Source organism: Pipistrellus kuhlii, unplaced genomic scaffold (genome assembly GCF_014108245.1).
Source record: "Pipistrellus kuhlii isolate mPipKuh1 unplaced genomic scaffold, mPipKuh1.p scaffold_m20_p_1, whole genome shotgun sequence".
NCBI lineage: Eukaryota > Metazoa > Chordata > Mammalia > Chiroptera > Vespertilionidae > Pipistrellus > Pipistrellus kuhlii.
Window position 1 is genome coordinate 167405180 of NW_023425404.1, and position 17226 is coordinate 167422405.

At 41.0% G+C, this 17226-nt stretch overlaps 1 protein-coding gene across 5 annotated transcripts in view; it reads right to left on the reverse strand.

Annotated features, from left to right (window-relative positions):
• Positions 1–17138, reverse strand: part of POLR2B (RNA polymerase II subunit B) — a 41961-nt gene extending 24823 nt beyond the window's left edge. For 2 of the 5 annotated variants that reach the window (XM_045572178.1, XM_036415283.2), the window contains exons 1-9: positions 16793–17137; positions 13998–14070; positions 12800–12950; positions 9737–9849; positions 9395–9614; positions 8454–8612; positions 2497–2661; positions 1060–1256; positions 772–891 (exon numbers count right to left, since the gene is read on the reverse strand). In XM_045572178.1, coding sequence (XP_045428134.1) covers positions 772–891; positions 1060–1256; positions 2497–2661; positions 8454–8612; positions 9395–9614; positions 9737–9849; positions 12800–12950; positions 13998–14070; positions 16793–16811 — 1217 coding nt within the window. In that variant the 5' untranslated portion in view covers positions 16812–17137. Of the gene's footprint in view, positions 1–771; positions 892–1059; positions 1257–2496; positions 2662–8453; positions 8613–9394; positions 9615–9736; positions 9850–12799; positions 12951–13997; positions 14071–16792 lie in introns of all 5 variants that reach the window. The other 3 variants (XM_036415293.2, XM_036415301.2, XM_045572173.1) reach the window with 3 other exon arrangements.
• Positions 17139–17226: the final 88 nt, after the last annotated feature.

Consider the following 17226-nt stretch of genomic DNA (forward strand, 5'->3'; position numbering starts at 1 on the left):
GGTACTGTTTTAAACATGTGAAGGTCTACAGCATACATTTTCAACAGGGACAATATTGCCCATAAGGGGACAAGAAGTGGTTGGATTAGAGAGACAGAAGAGTTATTACTCCTTTTATGTATAAAGCATAGATGCACATACAGAACATAAAAATATATGGGTAGAGCAAATGGAGGGGAAAGTGTCAAGAGGTTCTTTAGTGGGATGATAACAAAAATAAATTTGAAAAATACTTATCTGCAAATTGTAAATAACAGAACATGTATAAAACATTGCTAACATCTTTTTATTAAACTGCCTACATATTTTATTTTTAAAAAAACTTGTTTCTAATTATAAAAATATATGTTCATTATGGCAAGTATAAAAACATTTAAAATAAAATAGAAATCACATATGACTCTAATACTGTGAGAAAACCACTGCTAATATTTTGATAGAGTTCCCTGCAGCCTTTGTGTTTTTATAAAATATAAAACAGAAATAACGAAAGTTCTAATATCAACCTCCAAAAATTAAAGCAGTAATCCGGCTTTTTCAAATGTCTTGCAAAACTACCAGAGGAATAGAGAAAATGTAAGGACTATAATAAATTGTCCTCACAAACTTGAAATTCTTAGATATGAAGCAAAATTAAATCTGGGCAAGTGGCAAAGAGAACATAGTTAACTTCATATGCACCCAATATGAATGCCAAGATAATTCAGCCCTTCAATGTACAATGTCAATCTAAAGTGAAATCTCTCTACTTTTAATAATGTTTTTCCTTACCCTCTAAATAAGAATGCAAGTAGTGGTCCAGCAAGATCCAGTCTTTTGTTTCCATAGTGATCTCTGTCATCTAATTCTCTTCTACCCAAAGCTGCTAGAAGTAACCTATGCACCATATACCTTTAACAAAAAAAAAAAAAAAAAAAAAAGGTGAGAAAACACATGGTTTTGGGATTTTAAAAAAAATTATATATTGCAAACATCATGTTTGACATTCTGGGCTTTAAGAAAATTTTTATCTCAGATATATATTTTGCAAAGAACTTAAAACAATGGAAGTTAACATACCCCAAGAAATAAGCTTTTTTGGTCTCACAAAAATCACTGACACCAACGTGAGGGAGCATTTCTTTCTGTAAGACTTCTTTTGCATATTTAATTCTTTTCTCTTTAGTGACACCAGGCTTTGCCCCTCTTGAGCCAATGAAATTTAGTGCAACATTTTGTTCTTGGATGACAAAAGCTTCATCAAGAGAAGGTTTAACCTATCAGATAATTTAAATAAGTTACTTTAAAATTCACATCAATTTATAAGATGTTAACTATCCCGATGAACCAAATTGATTATACAAATATTTTTAGAAAATTAAGGAATAAAAAAATCTTATCGACCTTGAAGACACTTCAGATATCTAGAGATCTCTAACAAAATCCATTGATCAGCACTTTCCAGAAAAATATAAATAATTCCATTATAAAAAGAATAGTGTTTATTATTTACATTTTAATAAGTAATGGCAAAACAAGCTCCTTCCAAATATCTAAAATCAATTTAGAGAAGTTTAATAGTCAAATCAAAATTCACTAACCTAAGAATAAATGGACCAGATTGGTTTTAAACCTTATTTTATGAGGGCCCAGCCAGTATGGTTCAGTGGTTGATTGTGGACCCATAAACCAAAAAGAAAACCAATTTGATTCCTGGTCAGGGCACATGCCTGGGTTGGGGGCTTACTAATCCCCAGTAGGGGACATGGGGTCAGAGCCAATTGATGATGTTTCTCTTTCATCAATGTTTCTATCTCTCTATCTCTCTTCCCTTTCTCTCTGAAATCAATAAAAATATGTTTTAAAAACAACAACAAAAAGTTGGTTTAAGAAGTTTTTATCCTATAAATAAAAACACTCAGTTTTTTTGTAAGATAATATTTTAAAGACACATTGCTATGGAGCCCTGCATTCCATACCTCTGCAATCTGAGCAGCCATGTAATAAGTTTCCTCATCTACAAAGAAGCTAGATAAAATAATTTCTAAATTCCACTCTTTTTCTAACATTCTAAAGTTCCAATTTCACTAAAGTGACCAGACTGCCTTTGGTGGGACAGTCCTGCTTTTTAACAATTTGTCTGGCGTCCCGCAGCAGTTTAAAAAAGTCCCGATTTTTGGAAAGACTCGGGACAAATTGTTAAAAAGTGGGACGTGCCGAAACCGGTTTGGCTCAGTGGTTTGGCTCAGTGGATAGAGCGTCGGCCTGCGGACTGAGGGGTCCCAGGTTCGATTCCGGTCAAAGGCATGTACATTGGTTGCGGGCACATCCCCAGTGGGGGGTGTGCAAGAGGCAGCTGGTCAATATTTCTCTCTCATCGATGTTTCTGGCTCTCTATCCCTCTCTTTCTCTCTATAAAAAAATCAATAAAATATATTTTTAAAAAAAAGATTAGCAACAGTCAGTAACTTTAAACCTCTTATAAAACATTATGAATATATTTTGCTTATACATTACCATTTCCATCATCTCTGGATCTTCAAAATCATAAATAATATGCTCTAAAATATCTCTGTCAGACACAAAACCTAATGCTCTGAACACAATAATAATGGGAACTTCTTGCTTGATATATGGTAGAGTTGCCACAATGCGCTGACCAATAGCACTCTTTTTTGCACCCTGGAAAAAATAACATTAGAGTATGAGTGTACAGAGATCCCAGCCATAGAAAAGTATCAGGAGAACCATTTTACATATATGCTCATCACTTATGGATTTCAAAAGAAGCATGCTTCTTATACTCTAATGGCTGCTTTTCAAAGCCACTACAACAGATTTACTAATTTTATGGACAGGCTGGTCATTTAGACCTGAAAAAAATTCCATTCTCTACTGTCTGCCTGCCAAGATTTTCTCAGAATTACCCAATACTGTATCTGGAAATGGCTTTTGGCTGCAAAAGAACATGAACATTGACCCCTCACCCTCTCCATCCACCAAGGAAACAAAAATAAAACATATTTGGAAGAAATAGAGAAGGGCTCAAAAGGAGAGAATATGAAAAAAAGAGAAGGAGAGAGAAAGATATGGACAGACAAATGTTGAAAAAGCTAAGCACAGAATAAGAAAGAAGTATTAGCTCAGAGCTGGTCTGTGTGATATTTTCTTGGGTGAATAAACAAACAGCTTCTTTCACAAGCTTTCATTTTTTCCAATTTCTTTCTCACTTTAATTGCACACACATACACACACACAGTAATGAAATAAAAGTTACTATTCTACACTGGTATACAACGATGTGGCTTCTCAATTTTAATCACATTACTTTCCTTCAATATCAAATTCAACCCTCCCTTGGCCTCAAAACCCTACATTATCATATCCCTCTAATAACAGTTTCTGTTGTCTTCCTCCTCCTACTTCAGGCCTCCTTCCTTAGAAACCTCATCCCATCTCATGGGTGTCCAGTTAACCATTTTTCATAAATGATACCTAAATCTTCATCTTGATCTTTTTCCTGTAACCTCATCCCTCATATCTCCAACTACCATTTGGCTGATTCTATCAATTATTCTATTTAGTCCATTATTTGTTTCATTATAGATTTCTTTCAAACACTAAGAAATAATGCCTACAAGATGCACCCCAAACCAAAAAAAAATTTTGTCTAAAAATGAACTCAATAAAGTCTCTATAAAAATAAATTCTTGAGAGGAGGAGGATCCAAGATGGCTGCTCGGGTAGACACCTAACAGCAGCAGCACACAACAATTTCAATGGAATACAACTAAAATGTAGAGTGGACATCGCCCAGAGCTACAGGTAGTCGACTGACTGAAAATTCTACAACAAGAAGGAAAGAGAAAACCAGAAGGAAAATCAGAGGAGCTGAAAAAAAGCCTAAGGTACAGAGACATGCTGTGTGCTCGCACGCACACGCACGCGGAGAGTTCGCAGCCGGAGAGGAGGAGAGGGCTGGGTGCAGCCTGGCGTTGCCAGGCAGGAAGGAAATAAAACCCCCAGCCTGGGCTAAACCCCCGAACCAGCAGCGCTGACCCCCAGTTATGAGCCAGACCCTGGGGACCCAGGCTCCGGCCGGGGAGATGGGGCTGTGAAGCAGAATCCCAAGCGAGCAGCGAAAAGCAGGGCCCCTGGAGTCGGACTGAATGTTGACTTTGATGCTGGATTACCCTAGCGTGAAGAAACAAAGCCTCCGGCGGCACTGAGCCTCAGTCCAGACTGCTCTGAACCCCAGTCCTGGACCAGACCCTGGGGACCCAGGCTCGGGCAGGGGGAGGCGGGGCAGTGAGGTGGAATCCCAGGGGAGTGGCGAAAAGCGGAGCCCCCAGAGTCGCGCGCACTGCGCGCAGAGGACAGTCTCTTAACTCTGATCCTGGACTCCCCTAGCGGGAAGGAGAAAAAAAAAAGCTCCAGACTGGAGGAACGTGACGAGGAGCAGGAGCCCCTGCCGGACACCAGCCAGCCAGGAGCCAGCAGGGAGCCAGGCAACGGGGCCCCCAGGGGGGGGTGCCCCTGAGCCATCAACCTCTGAGCGCGGGCAATGGAGCCAAGGCCGGGGGCTGCTTCCTGGGCGGCACCGACCCCGGCAACAGGCTGGAGCAGCGCGGGAGCCTGCGGAGAACAAAGGGGTGCCACAGGCCAACCTGCTGAGCTCCCAGGACAAGGAGGAAGAAACCAAAGTTCTCAATGTGAAGAAATCAAGTGAGAGCAAAAGATAGTAAAATTACTTAAGAAAGAATACAAAGATGATCTTGAAAATTCAAAGACTAAGTCAGAACTCAACTCACCAGCCAACATTGCAACATAAATGCGTTAAAAAAAAAAAAAAAAAAAAAAAAAGGACAGAATGTTGGAACAGCAGCGGCCAGGCCGAGAGTGCCCAGGCACAAAGCAATGGCAACCGGGCCCGGAGCAGCAACGGCCAGGCCCCAGAGCAGCAGCAGCCAGAACCAGAACAACAGCAGCCAGCACTGGAGCAGCCAGACCTGGGGCAGTGGCAGCCAGGCCTGAGGTGGAGGCAACCAAGCCCAGGGAGGCCAGTCCAGGAACACCCAGACCCGGAGTGGCAGGGCCCGAAGAAGCCGGGCCCAGAGCAGCCGGGTTGGGAGCAGCCAGGTCCAGAACAGCAGTAGCCAAGCCCAGAGCATCCAGGCTGGGAGCGGCCAAACTCGGAGCGGCCGGGCCCGGGGCAGTCGGGCCCAGAGCAGCCGGGTCTGGTGCGGCCAGGCCCGGAGCAGCGGCTGCCAGGCTGGGAGCGGCCAGGCCCGGACCAGCCAGGTCTGGTACGGCCAGGCCCGGAGCAGCGGCTGCCAGGCTGGGAGCGGCGAGGCCCGGAGCAGCCGGGTCTGGTGCGGCCAGGCCCGGAGCAGCGGCTGCCAGGCTGGGAGTGGCCAGGCCCAGAGCAGCCGGGTCTGGTGCGGCCAGGCCCGGAGCAGCGGCTGCCAGGATGGGAGCGGCCAGGCCCGGAGCAGCTGGGTCTGGTGCGGCCAGGCCTGGAGCAGCAGCTGCCAGGATGGGAGCGGCCAGGCCCGGAGCAGCTGGGTCTGGTGCGGCCAGGCCTGGAGCAGCAGCTGCCAGGCTGGGAGCTGCCAGGCCCGGAGCAGCCGGGTCTGGTGCGGCCAGGCCCGGAGCAGCGGCTGCCAGGCTGGGAGCAGCCAGGCCTGGAGCAGCCAGGTCTGGTGCGGCCAGGCCCGGAGTAGCAGCTGCCAGGCTGGGAGTGGCCAGGCCCGGAGCAGCGGCTGCCAGGCTGGGAGCGGCCAGGCCCAGAGCAGCCGGGTCTGGTGCGGCCAGGCCCGGAGCAGCGGCTGCCAGGATGGGAGCGGCCAGGCCCGGAGCAGCTGGGTCTGGTGCGGCCAGGCCTGGAGCAGCAGCTGCCAGGCTGGGAGCTGCCAGGCCCGGAGCAGCCGGGTCTGGTGCGGCCAGGCCCGGAGCAGCGGCTGCCAGGCTGGGAGCAGCCAGGCCTGGAACAGCCAGGTCTGGTGCGACCAGGCCCGGAGTAGCAGCTGCCAGGCTGGGAGTGGCCAGGCCCGAAGCAGCGGCTGCCAGGCTGGGAGTGGCCAGGCCCAGAGCAGCCGGGTCGGGTGCGGCCAGGCCCGGAGCAGCAGCAGCCAGGTCCATAGCAACTAGGTCCGGAGCGGCGGAGACCAGACCCGGAGCAGCTGGTTGTGGAATGAACCAGAGCAACAGAGGCCAGACCCGGAGCAGCCAGGCCCAGAACAGCTCGCTCCTCGCCTGCCCCTGCCCCACAGCTGCCTCTCAGACATGGCTGGAAACTTTTGTGGGAACTTGAGGGTCTGCTGAATCAAGTGATGAAGGCTTAGATCTGGATGTGTTGAGTTAGTGTAGCGCTGGGGTGTTGATCTGTGAGTGCCTTGGGTGGGGCCTGGATGAGGCTGGTTGACCTATGTGGAAATGTCTTTTGTGTGAAATGTATCATTGGGCATGTGGTGGTATTAATATGAGAAAATGCTAAGTAACTGATTTACTATCTGAAAAGGGATTTACTATCGGGGAAAGGGAGGGAGGAAGAGACTGAACATAAACTGCACCTATGGATGAGGACAACGGGGGTTGGGGAGGGGGTGGAGGGTGGGGTGGGAACCTGGTGGAGGGGGGAAGAAATGAGGAACCTTTGTAACAATATGAACAATAAAGATTGATTTTAAAAATAAATAAATCAATTTAAAAAAATAAATAAATTCTTGAAAGTTATTCTATCCAGAACCTCAGGAGAGAAATAATAAGTAATCCATCCTCATACTATAGCAAACCTGTCACTAAATCCAGATGATTTTCCTTTCTCTGCCTCTAATTAGTTTATTTTACCCATAGCTGACATGACATCCTCTCTAACACGTTGCATTTATCTTTGTCCTCCACAACCAAGGCCAATGCTTCTCGCAAATAAATGCATATCACAACCACTTGGGGGTCTTTTGGGGGCCCCATTCCACCACCATTTAATAAAAACATTTTCAATTAACACATTCTATTTAACTTCAGGCAGTTAAAACTCTCTAATCTTCAAGTTGTTTATCTTTGTAAGATAACAGCAAAGTGTATGTGGTATGCTCCCACTTGTATTTTTTGCATTAATACTGTTTCTGAACTGATTCATAAAAAATTATCAAAGGCAGCTACGTATGAGGAAGAGATCTGGGAGTCAAAGACTTTTGATATACTTTTTATAGTATATCCTTTCTTGTGATTCTTGAACTATTTGAACATGCATGTATGACTTATTAAAAACAAAGTTTAATAAAAAATGCACATTGCATATTAACATAACCAATGGACACAGACACTGGGGTGCTGGGGGCTTGCCTAGAGTGGGAATGGCTGGGGGGCAGAGGGAGGTTGTAAATTGGGGGAAAAAGGAGACATATGTAAAACTTTAGACAATAAAAAAAATAAGAATTTATTAAAAAATACACATGAGTCCCAGCCAGTTTGGCTTAGTGAATAAAGCGTCGGCCTTCGGACTGAAGGACCCCAAGTTCGATTTCAGTAAAGGTTACACCCCAAGTTCGATTTCAGTAAAGGTTACGTGCCCGGGTTGGGGCTCATCCCCCATAGGGGGCATGTAGGAGACAGCCAATCAATGGTTCTCTCTCATCCTTGATGTTCTATTTCTCTCTCCCTCTCCGTTCCTCTCTGAAATCAATAAAAATATATTTTTAAATGTACATAAAATTAGAGGTAATTACTAGTACAACTACTTTCCAAGATAGTTATAAAGATTAAATAAAGCAATCTGAATAACATAAATGACATAGCAAATATTCAAGAAATGTTACCTATTATTAGATTACATTAAGTAACATGCCTATGATAGGCAGCTTCTGAGATAGTCCCTGACGATCCCAGCCTACTACTATTATTGCCTGTGCAATCCCCTCCCATTGAGTACGAGGCTGAGGATACTGACTTGCATCCAACAAAAAAAGGATATTGCTTCCAAGATTATTTTATAAAAGACTGATTTCCACCTTGTTTGTACACTATATGGCTCTTCTCGATTACTCTCTCTGATGAAGCAAGCTGCCATGTTGTCAGTTGCTGCATAGAGAGAACCCATGTGGCAAGAAACTGAGACAGGCTTCCAACCAAATGCCAACAAGGACTGAGACTCTCAGTTCAAAAGCCCATGGTGAACTGAATGCTGCCACCAACCACAGGATTACCCCTTAAGATGACTGCAGTCCAGGAAAACACAATGATTGCAGCCTCGTGAGAGATGTTCCAGCTAAGCCACACCACCGAGTCTGCACTTACAGAAACTACAAAATTATATATGTTGGTTGCTATTGGAGTAATCTTAAAGAGCAATAAGTAAATAATACAATGTCTATCATGTAACACTGATGATATGTTCAAGAAAAACTTTCTAAGAATGCAATCTGAGAAACTACAAAAAGGAATTAACTCAAACATCATATCCCAGTCCATACCTGTCCTCCTCTTGCCAGCATGCTAACCCAGATAGTACTGGTGGGTCGGGAAGAATTCTCCAGGCATGATCTACACTCTCCTGTGTAGGCATATTTAGAATCCTTTTTGGCAAACACATAGACTGTGTTCGTTGCCATTTTTTCTTGAGCAATTAGAACCTACATAGACAATAACAAAAGTTATAGCCATAAAACCCACAAGGTCCTTGAAATAGAAAGGAGAGTGAAATAGTATCTTAATTTAATTATATAGGCTCACTGAAACATCAATTCTTAAATTTTACAAATTCCATTTTGTATAAATGCTTCATAGAAATGTGTAAGCCCAAACAGACCATATAGGACATATTATATAATACAGCTAAATAAAATTTTTGTTTGCCCGGCCAAGAAGTCAACTCATGAACCAGGAAGTCAGGGTTTGATTCCTGGTCAGGGTACATGCCCCGTTTGTGGGTTCAATCCCGAGTAGGGCGTGTGCAGGAAAAAGCCAATCAATTATTCTCTCACCGTTGATGTTTCTGTCTTTCCCTCTCCTTTCCTCTCTCTCTGAAATCAATTAAAATATATTTTTAAATAAAATAAATAAGTTTAACTGACACCCACACTAAATATTTCAACTACCATTTCCAGATTATTATGTATATAAGTTTACTCTTTAATTTCAACTTTCAAATTTTAATCACCATTCTGTAAAAATTTTTTAAATAATGCAACTAACCCTGGCCGGATAGCTCAATTCGTTGGAGCATCATCCCAACACACCAAGGTTGCAGATTCGATCCTGCTCAGTCAGGACACATACAAGAATCATCCAATGAATTTGTTGGAACAACAAATCGATGTTTCTTTTTCACTCCTTCCCACCCTCCCTCACTGCCTCTCTCTCTCTCTCTCTCTCTCTCTCTCTAAAGTCAATTTTTTTAAAATTAATACAATACCTTTTCTGATCCATTAATAATGAAATAGCCACCAGGATCCAAGGGGCATTCATTTAACTCACAAAGGTCACGATCTGTTAAGCCATTCAATAGGCAATAAGTTGAACGCAACATAATTGGAATTTTTCCTATAAAAGTTTTCTGATGCTGAGTCTGAAGTTGTTCTTCACCTTCTTTAATGACTGTTTTTGTTATATCAACATAAAGTGGAGCAGAATACCTTCAAAAATAAAAGTAGAACACAATTTAGTAATAGTGGTTATTTGCTAAAACTCTCAACTAGTTAAAAATTACATTTTCTGAATTGTATTTCACTACCAGTTGCTGGAAAAACAATCTTACGTGAGATTTCGTAATCTGGCCTCATTTGGCATCATTGGTGAAGGGGCACCATCTCTTTCCCAGTGGGTAGGCTTGGAGAGATAAATCTGTTCAAACTTCAGCAAATATCTTGGCTGAAATAAAACCAAAGAAATCACAGAGGATAAATAATTTTTTTCCATAAAAGTTTTAATGATTCTTTTTCAATTAACATTTTTAGTAGAAAAGGCTCCAGAAACTGGCAAAATTAACCCACTGTTCTAATACAGGGACTCTCTAAAGTCAACATTCATATTCCAAAGATGTCACATTTTATACTTAATCACATTCTTAAGGCAGAAAACAAAACAAGACTTAATGTATCATAAGTAAATGAAGACTATGGACATATCATGTGCTCTAAGTTTTTATAAAACAACGAAAAAGTATTTGTATTAAAATATATATATAGTCTCATGTGCCCTGTCCTTAGCGTCAGAAGTACAAAGTTACCAGAAAACAAAGAAAAGGTAAATTCATACAATTAGAGCTGTCCTCTAATGAACAGAACACCAGAAAAAAGAATGCACCTAATTTAATTCTAAAATTAAACTTCAAAAAAATTCTAATTATTCTATGTGAAGGACCAGAACTACCAACTCTAGTTGACTGTAGCTCAGTCCACAGCAGAAAAAAAAATTTTTTTTAATATATTTTATTGATTTTTTACAGAGAGGAAGGGAGAGGGATAGAGAGCTAGAAACATCGATGAGAGAGAGTCATCAATCAGCTGCCTCTTGCACACCCCCTACTGGAGATATGCCCGCAACCAAGGTACATGCCCTTGACCGGAATCGAACCCGGGACCCTTCAGTCCCCAAGCCGACGCTCTATCCATTGAGCCAAACCGGTCTCGGCAGAAAAAATTTTTTTTCAATTAAAGATATAATTGCTCCCCAATAAAGCAAGATCCAGGAGAACTTCCAGAAATAAATGGATAATAAGTTTCTCTCTAAATCAAATCTCAGAGAAGGGGAAGGTGGGACTAACCAAACTACTGAAGGTAAATTATTGACATTCAAGTTTCCCAAAATGGAGTAGGTAAAGGGCAGAGAACCAGTGATGATAATGAACCAAAGGAAAGCCATCCATCTTCTCCTTCTCTGAGAACCTCTCCCTCAGTGCACCTCTGTATCTGTATCCTTATTTCCACCATTTCCCTAATATAGGCCATTATTATTTTAAACCTAGGCTATTCCAAGATTTTTACCTGCTTCCAATCTCTTCCTACCATTTCCAAAGTAATCTTCCTAAAATAATGCTATATTCACTTCACTTGACAATATTTCAACAATGCCCCATGTCACCCAAAGATATCCAAAGCCTGGGACCATCTGGTTCCATCTTATTTTCCACTAATACCTATCAAAAAACAGATCAAACAAACAAAAAAATTATACACTGACTGTGGTGGTCCCCATACTATATTCAAACCAAATATAGCAAGCATTTTCTTGCTGAAATGCCTACGTATCTTTTCTCTACTAAGTTAAATTCTACCCTGCCCTTCATGGTCAGCTTAAGTCTCTCCATTTTTTCCACCAAGTTCTGATACCCCAGCTTCAGAGATCTTTTCCTCCAACAGTATTTACAGTACTAACACTTTAATATGCTAAATTACATTGTTCTCTCTCTTGTTTTGCAAAGACAATAAAGAAAAAATGGCCTGGCCAGGGTGGTTCAGTAGTTGAGCGTCGACCTATGAACCAGGAGGTCGAAGTTCGAATCCTAGTCAGGGCACATACCTGGGTTGGGTTATGGGCTTAATCCCTGGTATGGGGCGTGTAGGAGGCAGCTAATCAATGACTCTCTCTCATCTTTGATGTTTTTATCTCTCTCTCCCTCTCCCTTCCTCTCTGAAATCAATAAAATATATTTTAAAAATAAAGATGTCTTAAGTATAAAAAAAGCATTTTATGCTTATTTTTCCAGCACACTACCTGAAGAGCCTATTATTTTTGTTCTTAACAGCAGATCTTTATAGCATCTCCAACTAGAATGAGAATAATGTATCAGCTCCTAGGAGCTAACTAGAGAAAAAGACTAAAAATAATAACCTCTCCCTCAGTGTACCTCTGTATCTGAGGCTTTCCCTGTCTCACTTTCTCAGTTTTACCTGTATCTCGAGGCCTTTCACACTGACTCTCTACCACTGAAAAACTAGTCATTATTTTAGATTATATACTTCCTTACAATCATTCATGTAAATCCAAAGTATTAAAATTATATCTTCGCTATGATTTTAACAATGCTAAAAACATGCATTGTTTCAACAAAGACTAAGGAACTTCGAAAAAATAAAATAGCTAATATGTTTAAGTGATTTTCCTTTATAATTTCTTATACTGTTATAATGCATTCCATTCAACAAATAATCAAGAAAAAAAGTCCTTCAAATAATTTTTCTTTGATTCCTTACATTGTGAAAGGAAAAAAAAGTGTTTTTTTCTGAAGAAATATGACTATTTCTGGCTTGCTTCATCTTATTTCTAAATTTCCTTTTCCCAACTATCAAATACCTATTATCCGATAAAGGGGTTTTATAAGATTGGGCTTTTGGATTCTAGTTGACCCTTGTACACCCACATCCCACTCCATGCAGTTAAAAATACGCTTATAACTTTTGACTCCCCAAAACTTAACTACTAATAGCCTACTGTTGACTAGAAACATTACCAAAAACACAATATTCTTACAATAAAATAAGCTAAGAAAAAGAAAATGTTAAGAGAAAATACAGTTAGAGTACTGCACTGCATTTATCAATACTATAAGTTTACATTGTTTGTGTACAAGAATGAAAGAAACACATGTATTTCATCGGCACATAAAGTTCAAATCCATGTTGTTCAAGTGTCAACTATACTTGCAAAAATGCCTCTCTCCAGTTATAAGAATAAATCAGGAGCTGATTGAAGATGCTATAAGTACTCTGCTAAAAACACCAACTAACTTTTTTTAGCCTTTAAGGCAGGTGAGAGAAGTGAAATTTCATGTCAACAGTCTTCCTTTACTTATGTTACTTTATTAGAATAATTATCTTACCGGTTCTTCAACTTCTCCACTAGCATGCTGGGCTTCAGCTTGTAGGTCTATAGGTGGAGCATCTTCCACAATTCTTTGAACAGACATCTGAATAAACTCATCAAAAGAATCCAGCTGTTGTCTGACCAAGCCTTTCTCGTCAAAATAGGAACTAGGAAAATATTTGAGTTCATAATTAGTTACAAAACAGTGAGTGATGTTTTCTAATATATTTTCCCATTTTTATTATATTAAATTCAACGAACAGTTATTAAATACCAACCACTATATGCCCATCTCTACACAAGATACTATGAAGTATCCAAAAAAGGGGTGAGACTATGAATACTGTCTTTGTATAACTTAAGTTTGTGGAAACAAGACTTATACATATGAGTAAAATAACTAAAGCACAACATAAGGGGAGGATGGGAGAGGGCTGGAAGAGGTTAATGGGAAGAAAAGAAGACCTATGTAATACTTTCAACCATCAAGATTAAAAGAGGAAAGCAAACATAAGAATGATAATAAAAAGTAAGAGAGCACTAATTTACAAATGTAAAAAAAAAAAAAAATTTACAAATGTCCTTTATAGATAAATTTCATCCAAACTCTTGGAAATATTTCTTGGAAAAAATGCCAGGACAAAAACTATTGAATAAAAAAAAAAATCCAGCCAAAGACAAAAATAAGAACTCTAATTTGAATAAGAGAGAAGATATTAATGACTAAAATATGGGATGTATTAAGCATTTCAATTTCAGGTTAAAGATTATTAGTTCTATTTTGAATATGTTAAAGATGATATGATAGTCATTCAAGTGAAAATACTCAGCAAATGAATGAAGATTAAATGATGGGGCATGGCCGAAACAGGTTTGGCTCAGTGGATAGAGCGTCAGCCTTCGGACTGAAGAGTCCAGGGTTTGATTCCAGTCAAGGGCATGTACCTTGGTTGCGGGCACATCCCCAGTGGGGGGTGTGCAAGAGGCAGCTGGTCGATGTTTCTCTCTCATCAATGTTTCTAACTCTCTATCCCTCCCCCTTCCTCTGTAAAGAAATCAATAAAATATATTTTTTTTAAAAGAAAGAAAGAAAGAAACTGGCTCTCATGTAGCACATTGATACAGAACATCTAGTTTTCAATAAGTGAATAAGCAGGAAATCCCTTTATAGGTTATAGTACCTTTTAAGCTTATTCAGTCTAGCCTTAAATTACCTGATTACAATCCAGCATGCTTCTTGCCACAAATCTGGGGTGATTTCATCATCATCCTCATCATATTGCATATCTGGAATAAAAATTAACATGTATGTATAAGTCTTGTTTCCACAAACTTGTTATACAAAGACAGTAATCATAGTCTCACCCTACTAATTAATATCATGCTCCAAAGGTAACAATCTGCTAAATAAAGAGCAATACTTTTGTCCAATGTGGTTCAGTGGTTGAGTGTTGACCTATGAACCAGGAGGTTATGGTTTCATTCCCAGTCAGGGCATATATCCAAATTGTGGGCTCAATTCCCAGTGTGGGGCACAGAGGAGGCAACCAATCAATGATTCTCTCTCATCTCTGATGTTTCTCTCTCTCCCTTCCTCTCTAACATCAATAAAAAACACATTTAAGAAAGCAATCCTTCTACCTCACTCTTCTAAAATTTCTATTACATTAATTAAATTGTAATGATATAACACACACGGGTAAATATCTATGTACACATAGGTGTACAACACACAGGTATTCACTCACAAAGAGGCCTCATTACAAAGGTTCAGCATAAGTGTGTGAATCTGTAAGTTTCTCATCTTATTCAATTCATTAATAGAATCTATGTAGGTGACTAGGAGCAAGCTCACAGTCCTCGGACTGGGGTCAAAGATTAAGGTATAGAGACAGAAAACAGTTCCAATAGTTGGGCAATACCTTAAGGTAAGGTGGTCAATTACATGAACTGTATTTTCCAAAGATGGCCACAATCACATTTCACAAGTTTTTTTTACAAGATATAGGGGTCTATATTTCCTTCCCTTTATATATATGATTGTTTTTTTTTATTGATTTCGAGAGGAAGGGAAAGAAAGGAAAAGATAGTAACCATCAATGTGAGAAAATCACTTATCAGCCACCCCATGCACATCTCCTACTGGGTATCTAACAAGCTGACAATCTGAGCATGTGCCCCAATCGGGAATTGAACAATGACCTCCTAGTTCATAGGTCAACACTCAACCACCAAGCCACACCAGCTGTGTTTCCTTCCTTTGAATCTGGGCAGGTTTTTTCACTCTCTGAAAACTAAAACACTGCAGCAAAAGCGATGTTATGTGACTTTAGAAACTAGGTCAGAAAGACAGTGTTGTTCCACCTTGTTTGTTGAAACACTTTCCTCTGGAGCCCTCAATTGCCATTAAGTCCTAGTACTCGAAAACTGTGTACTGTGAATAAGCCTAAGTCATATGGAGAGCTACTTATAGATGCTCCAGTCAGCAATTCAAGTCCTTGAGTCTTTCCAAGCTAAGTGCCAGACACAAGAGTAAACACTCCAGATCATCCAGCCCTAGCCTTTGAATCTTCCCAGGTGAACTACTGACATGGAGCTGACAAGTCATTCCTACTATGCTCTACCCAAATTCCTGACCACTTCAATCCATAACATATTAACTTTTAGGCAGCCAAATGTTGGGGCAATTATAATTTGAATAGGGCACTTGGAAAAATCAGTGTGCACTGATCAAGTCTAACATATCTCTCATCTTCTTATGTTAAATAATAAGTGTACTGTATTTTTTAATACATTTTATTGATTTTTTACAGAGAGGAAGAGAGAGGGATTGAGAGTTAGAAACACCAATGAGAGAGAGTCATGAGAGAGAGTCATCGATCAGCTGCCTCTTGCACACACCCCACAGGGGATGTGCCCACAACCAAAGTTTCAGCTATTTTTTTAATATTCTAACTTTTGAATTCAAAATTGAATACATATCTAAAATAAAGTCATTTAATAAGCTCTTCTTAAATAGAATAGAATTACTGATCCCTACACATGGGGAGAGGGGTAAGAAAAAGGTATCTAGTCCTAGCCAGTTTGGCTCAGTGGTTATAGTGTCGCCCTGCAGACTGAAGGGTCCTGGGCTCAATTCCGGTTAAGGGCATATGCCCAGTTGCAGGCTAGATGCCTAGTATGGGACAGGCAGGAAGCACCCAATCAATGAGCCTCTCTAATCACTTCTAATCACTGATGTTTCTTTCTCTCTCTCTCTCCTTTCCTCTCTGTAAAAAAATCAATAAAATATATTTAGTAAAGAAATTAAAAAAAAAAATAATCGAGGGACAGTGGCTACCTGCCATGAAGGAGGTTCATACAGGAAGGTGATGGACAAGAAAGAGACCTGACACTTTTATATTTTTTGGCTTCTGAGACACAAGAATATATTACCTTCTCAAAAAAATAAAGCTAAAAACTCTTTTCTGGATTTCTTTTCTACTGAGATAGAAGTTTTACTGAGATAGAAGGCCATCTTTTAAGAAAAATTATTTAAACATATGACAGCATGAAAGAATGCCAAACTAAACCTCCCTCCCCTACTCCTACTCCCACTCCCGCCCTACACACAATGCCAGCCCCAGCACAGGTTGTCTGGCACAGGTTGACGCTCAAAAATTCAACTCTCCAATTAATCCATTAACTCTGGCTTTAAGGGAAATTTTAAAAAGAGCCTTTTACTTCAAAGTCAAAACGGACTTTGACTGTATGGTTGTGCACGCTATTTCAATACGAGAAAATAGTATGTACATGATTCACCAAGAAGCAAGCAGTGAAAACACAAGTGTCGCCCCGACCGGGAACATTAACGCTACATTCCCTGCGCCCTCCCGCTCTGGTCCTGGGGTAAATGGGAAACAACACTGGGGACACCTGTATGGCCGGCTGCTTGGGGAAAGTCCGCAAATCCTCAATTCGTCCAGTCCCCCCACATGTCCCCCTTAGATGGGTCTCCGCGGTCACCTACCCTCGTCTGCGTCATACATGGTGGCAAACCGTCCCCGAAGTGCTAGCTCTGGAAATTAGACAAAAACGCACGCAGCTACCACCGGCGCCCGGAGCGTGAGACAAAGTGATTTCCGCATCCGGCGTTCCCAGAACACTCTGCGTCTTCCGCCGAAGGCCACCTACAAAGCCTACGGAATGTTCGCGCGCATGGGCGTACTGTGGGTTAGCTTGGTAACGGTTAGAAATGCGCAGGCGCAGATTGTGGGACTACGCCTCCTACACGTGATAGCGGGAACCTCAACTACGGCCTTGCGAATAGGTTCCAGCCAATGACGGTTTTGTTTGTTTTTCAATATTGTGTCACCAGTAATGACATCTGGGGGGGGAAAATCCAATATTTAATTAAAATTTTTAAATTGCGCCGAAAATCCGCAGCATTTAATGCTCTAGTTC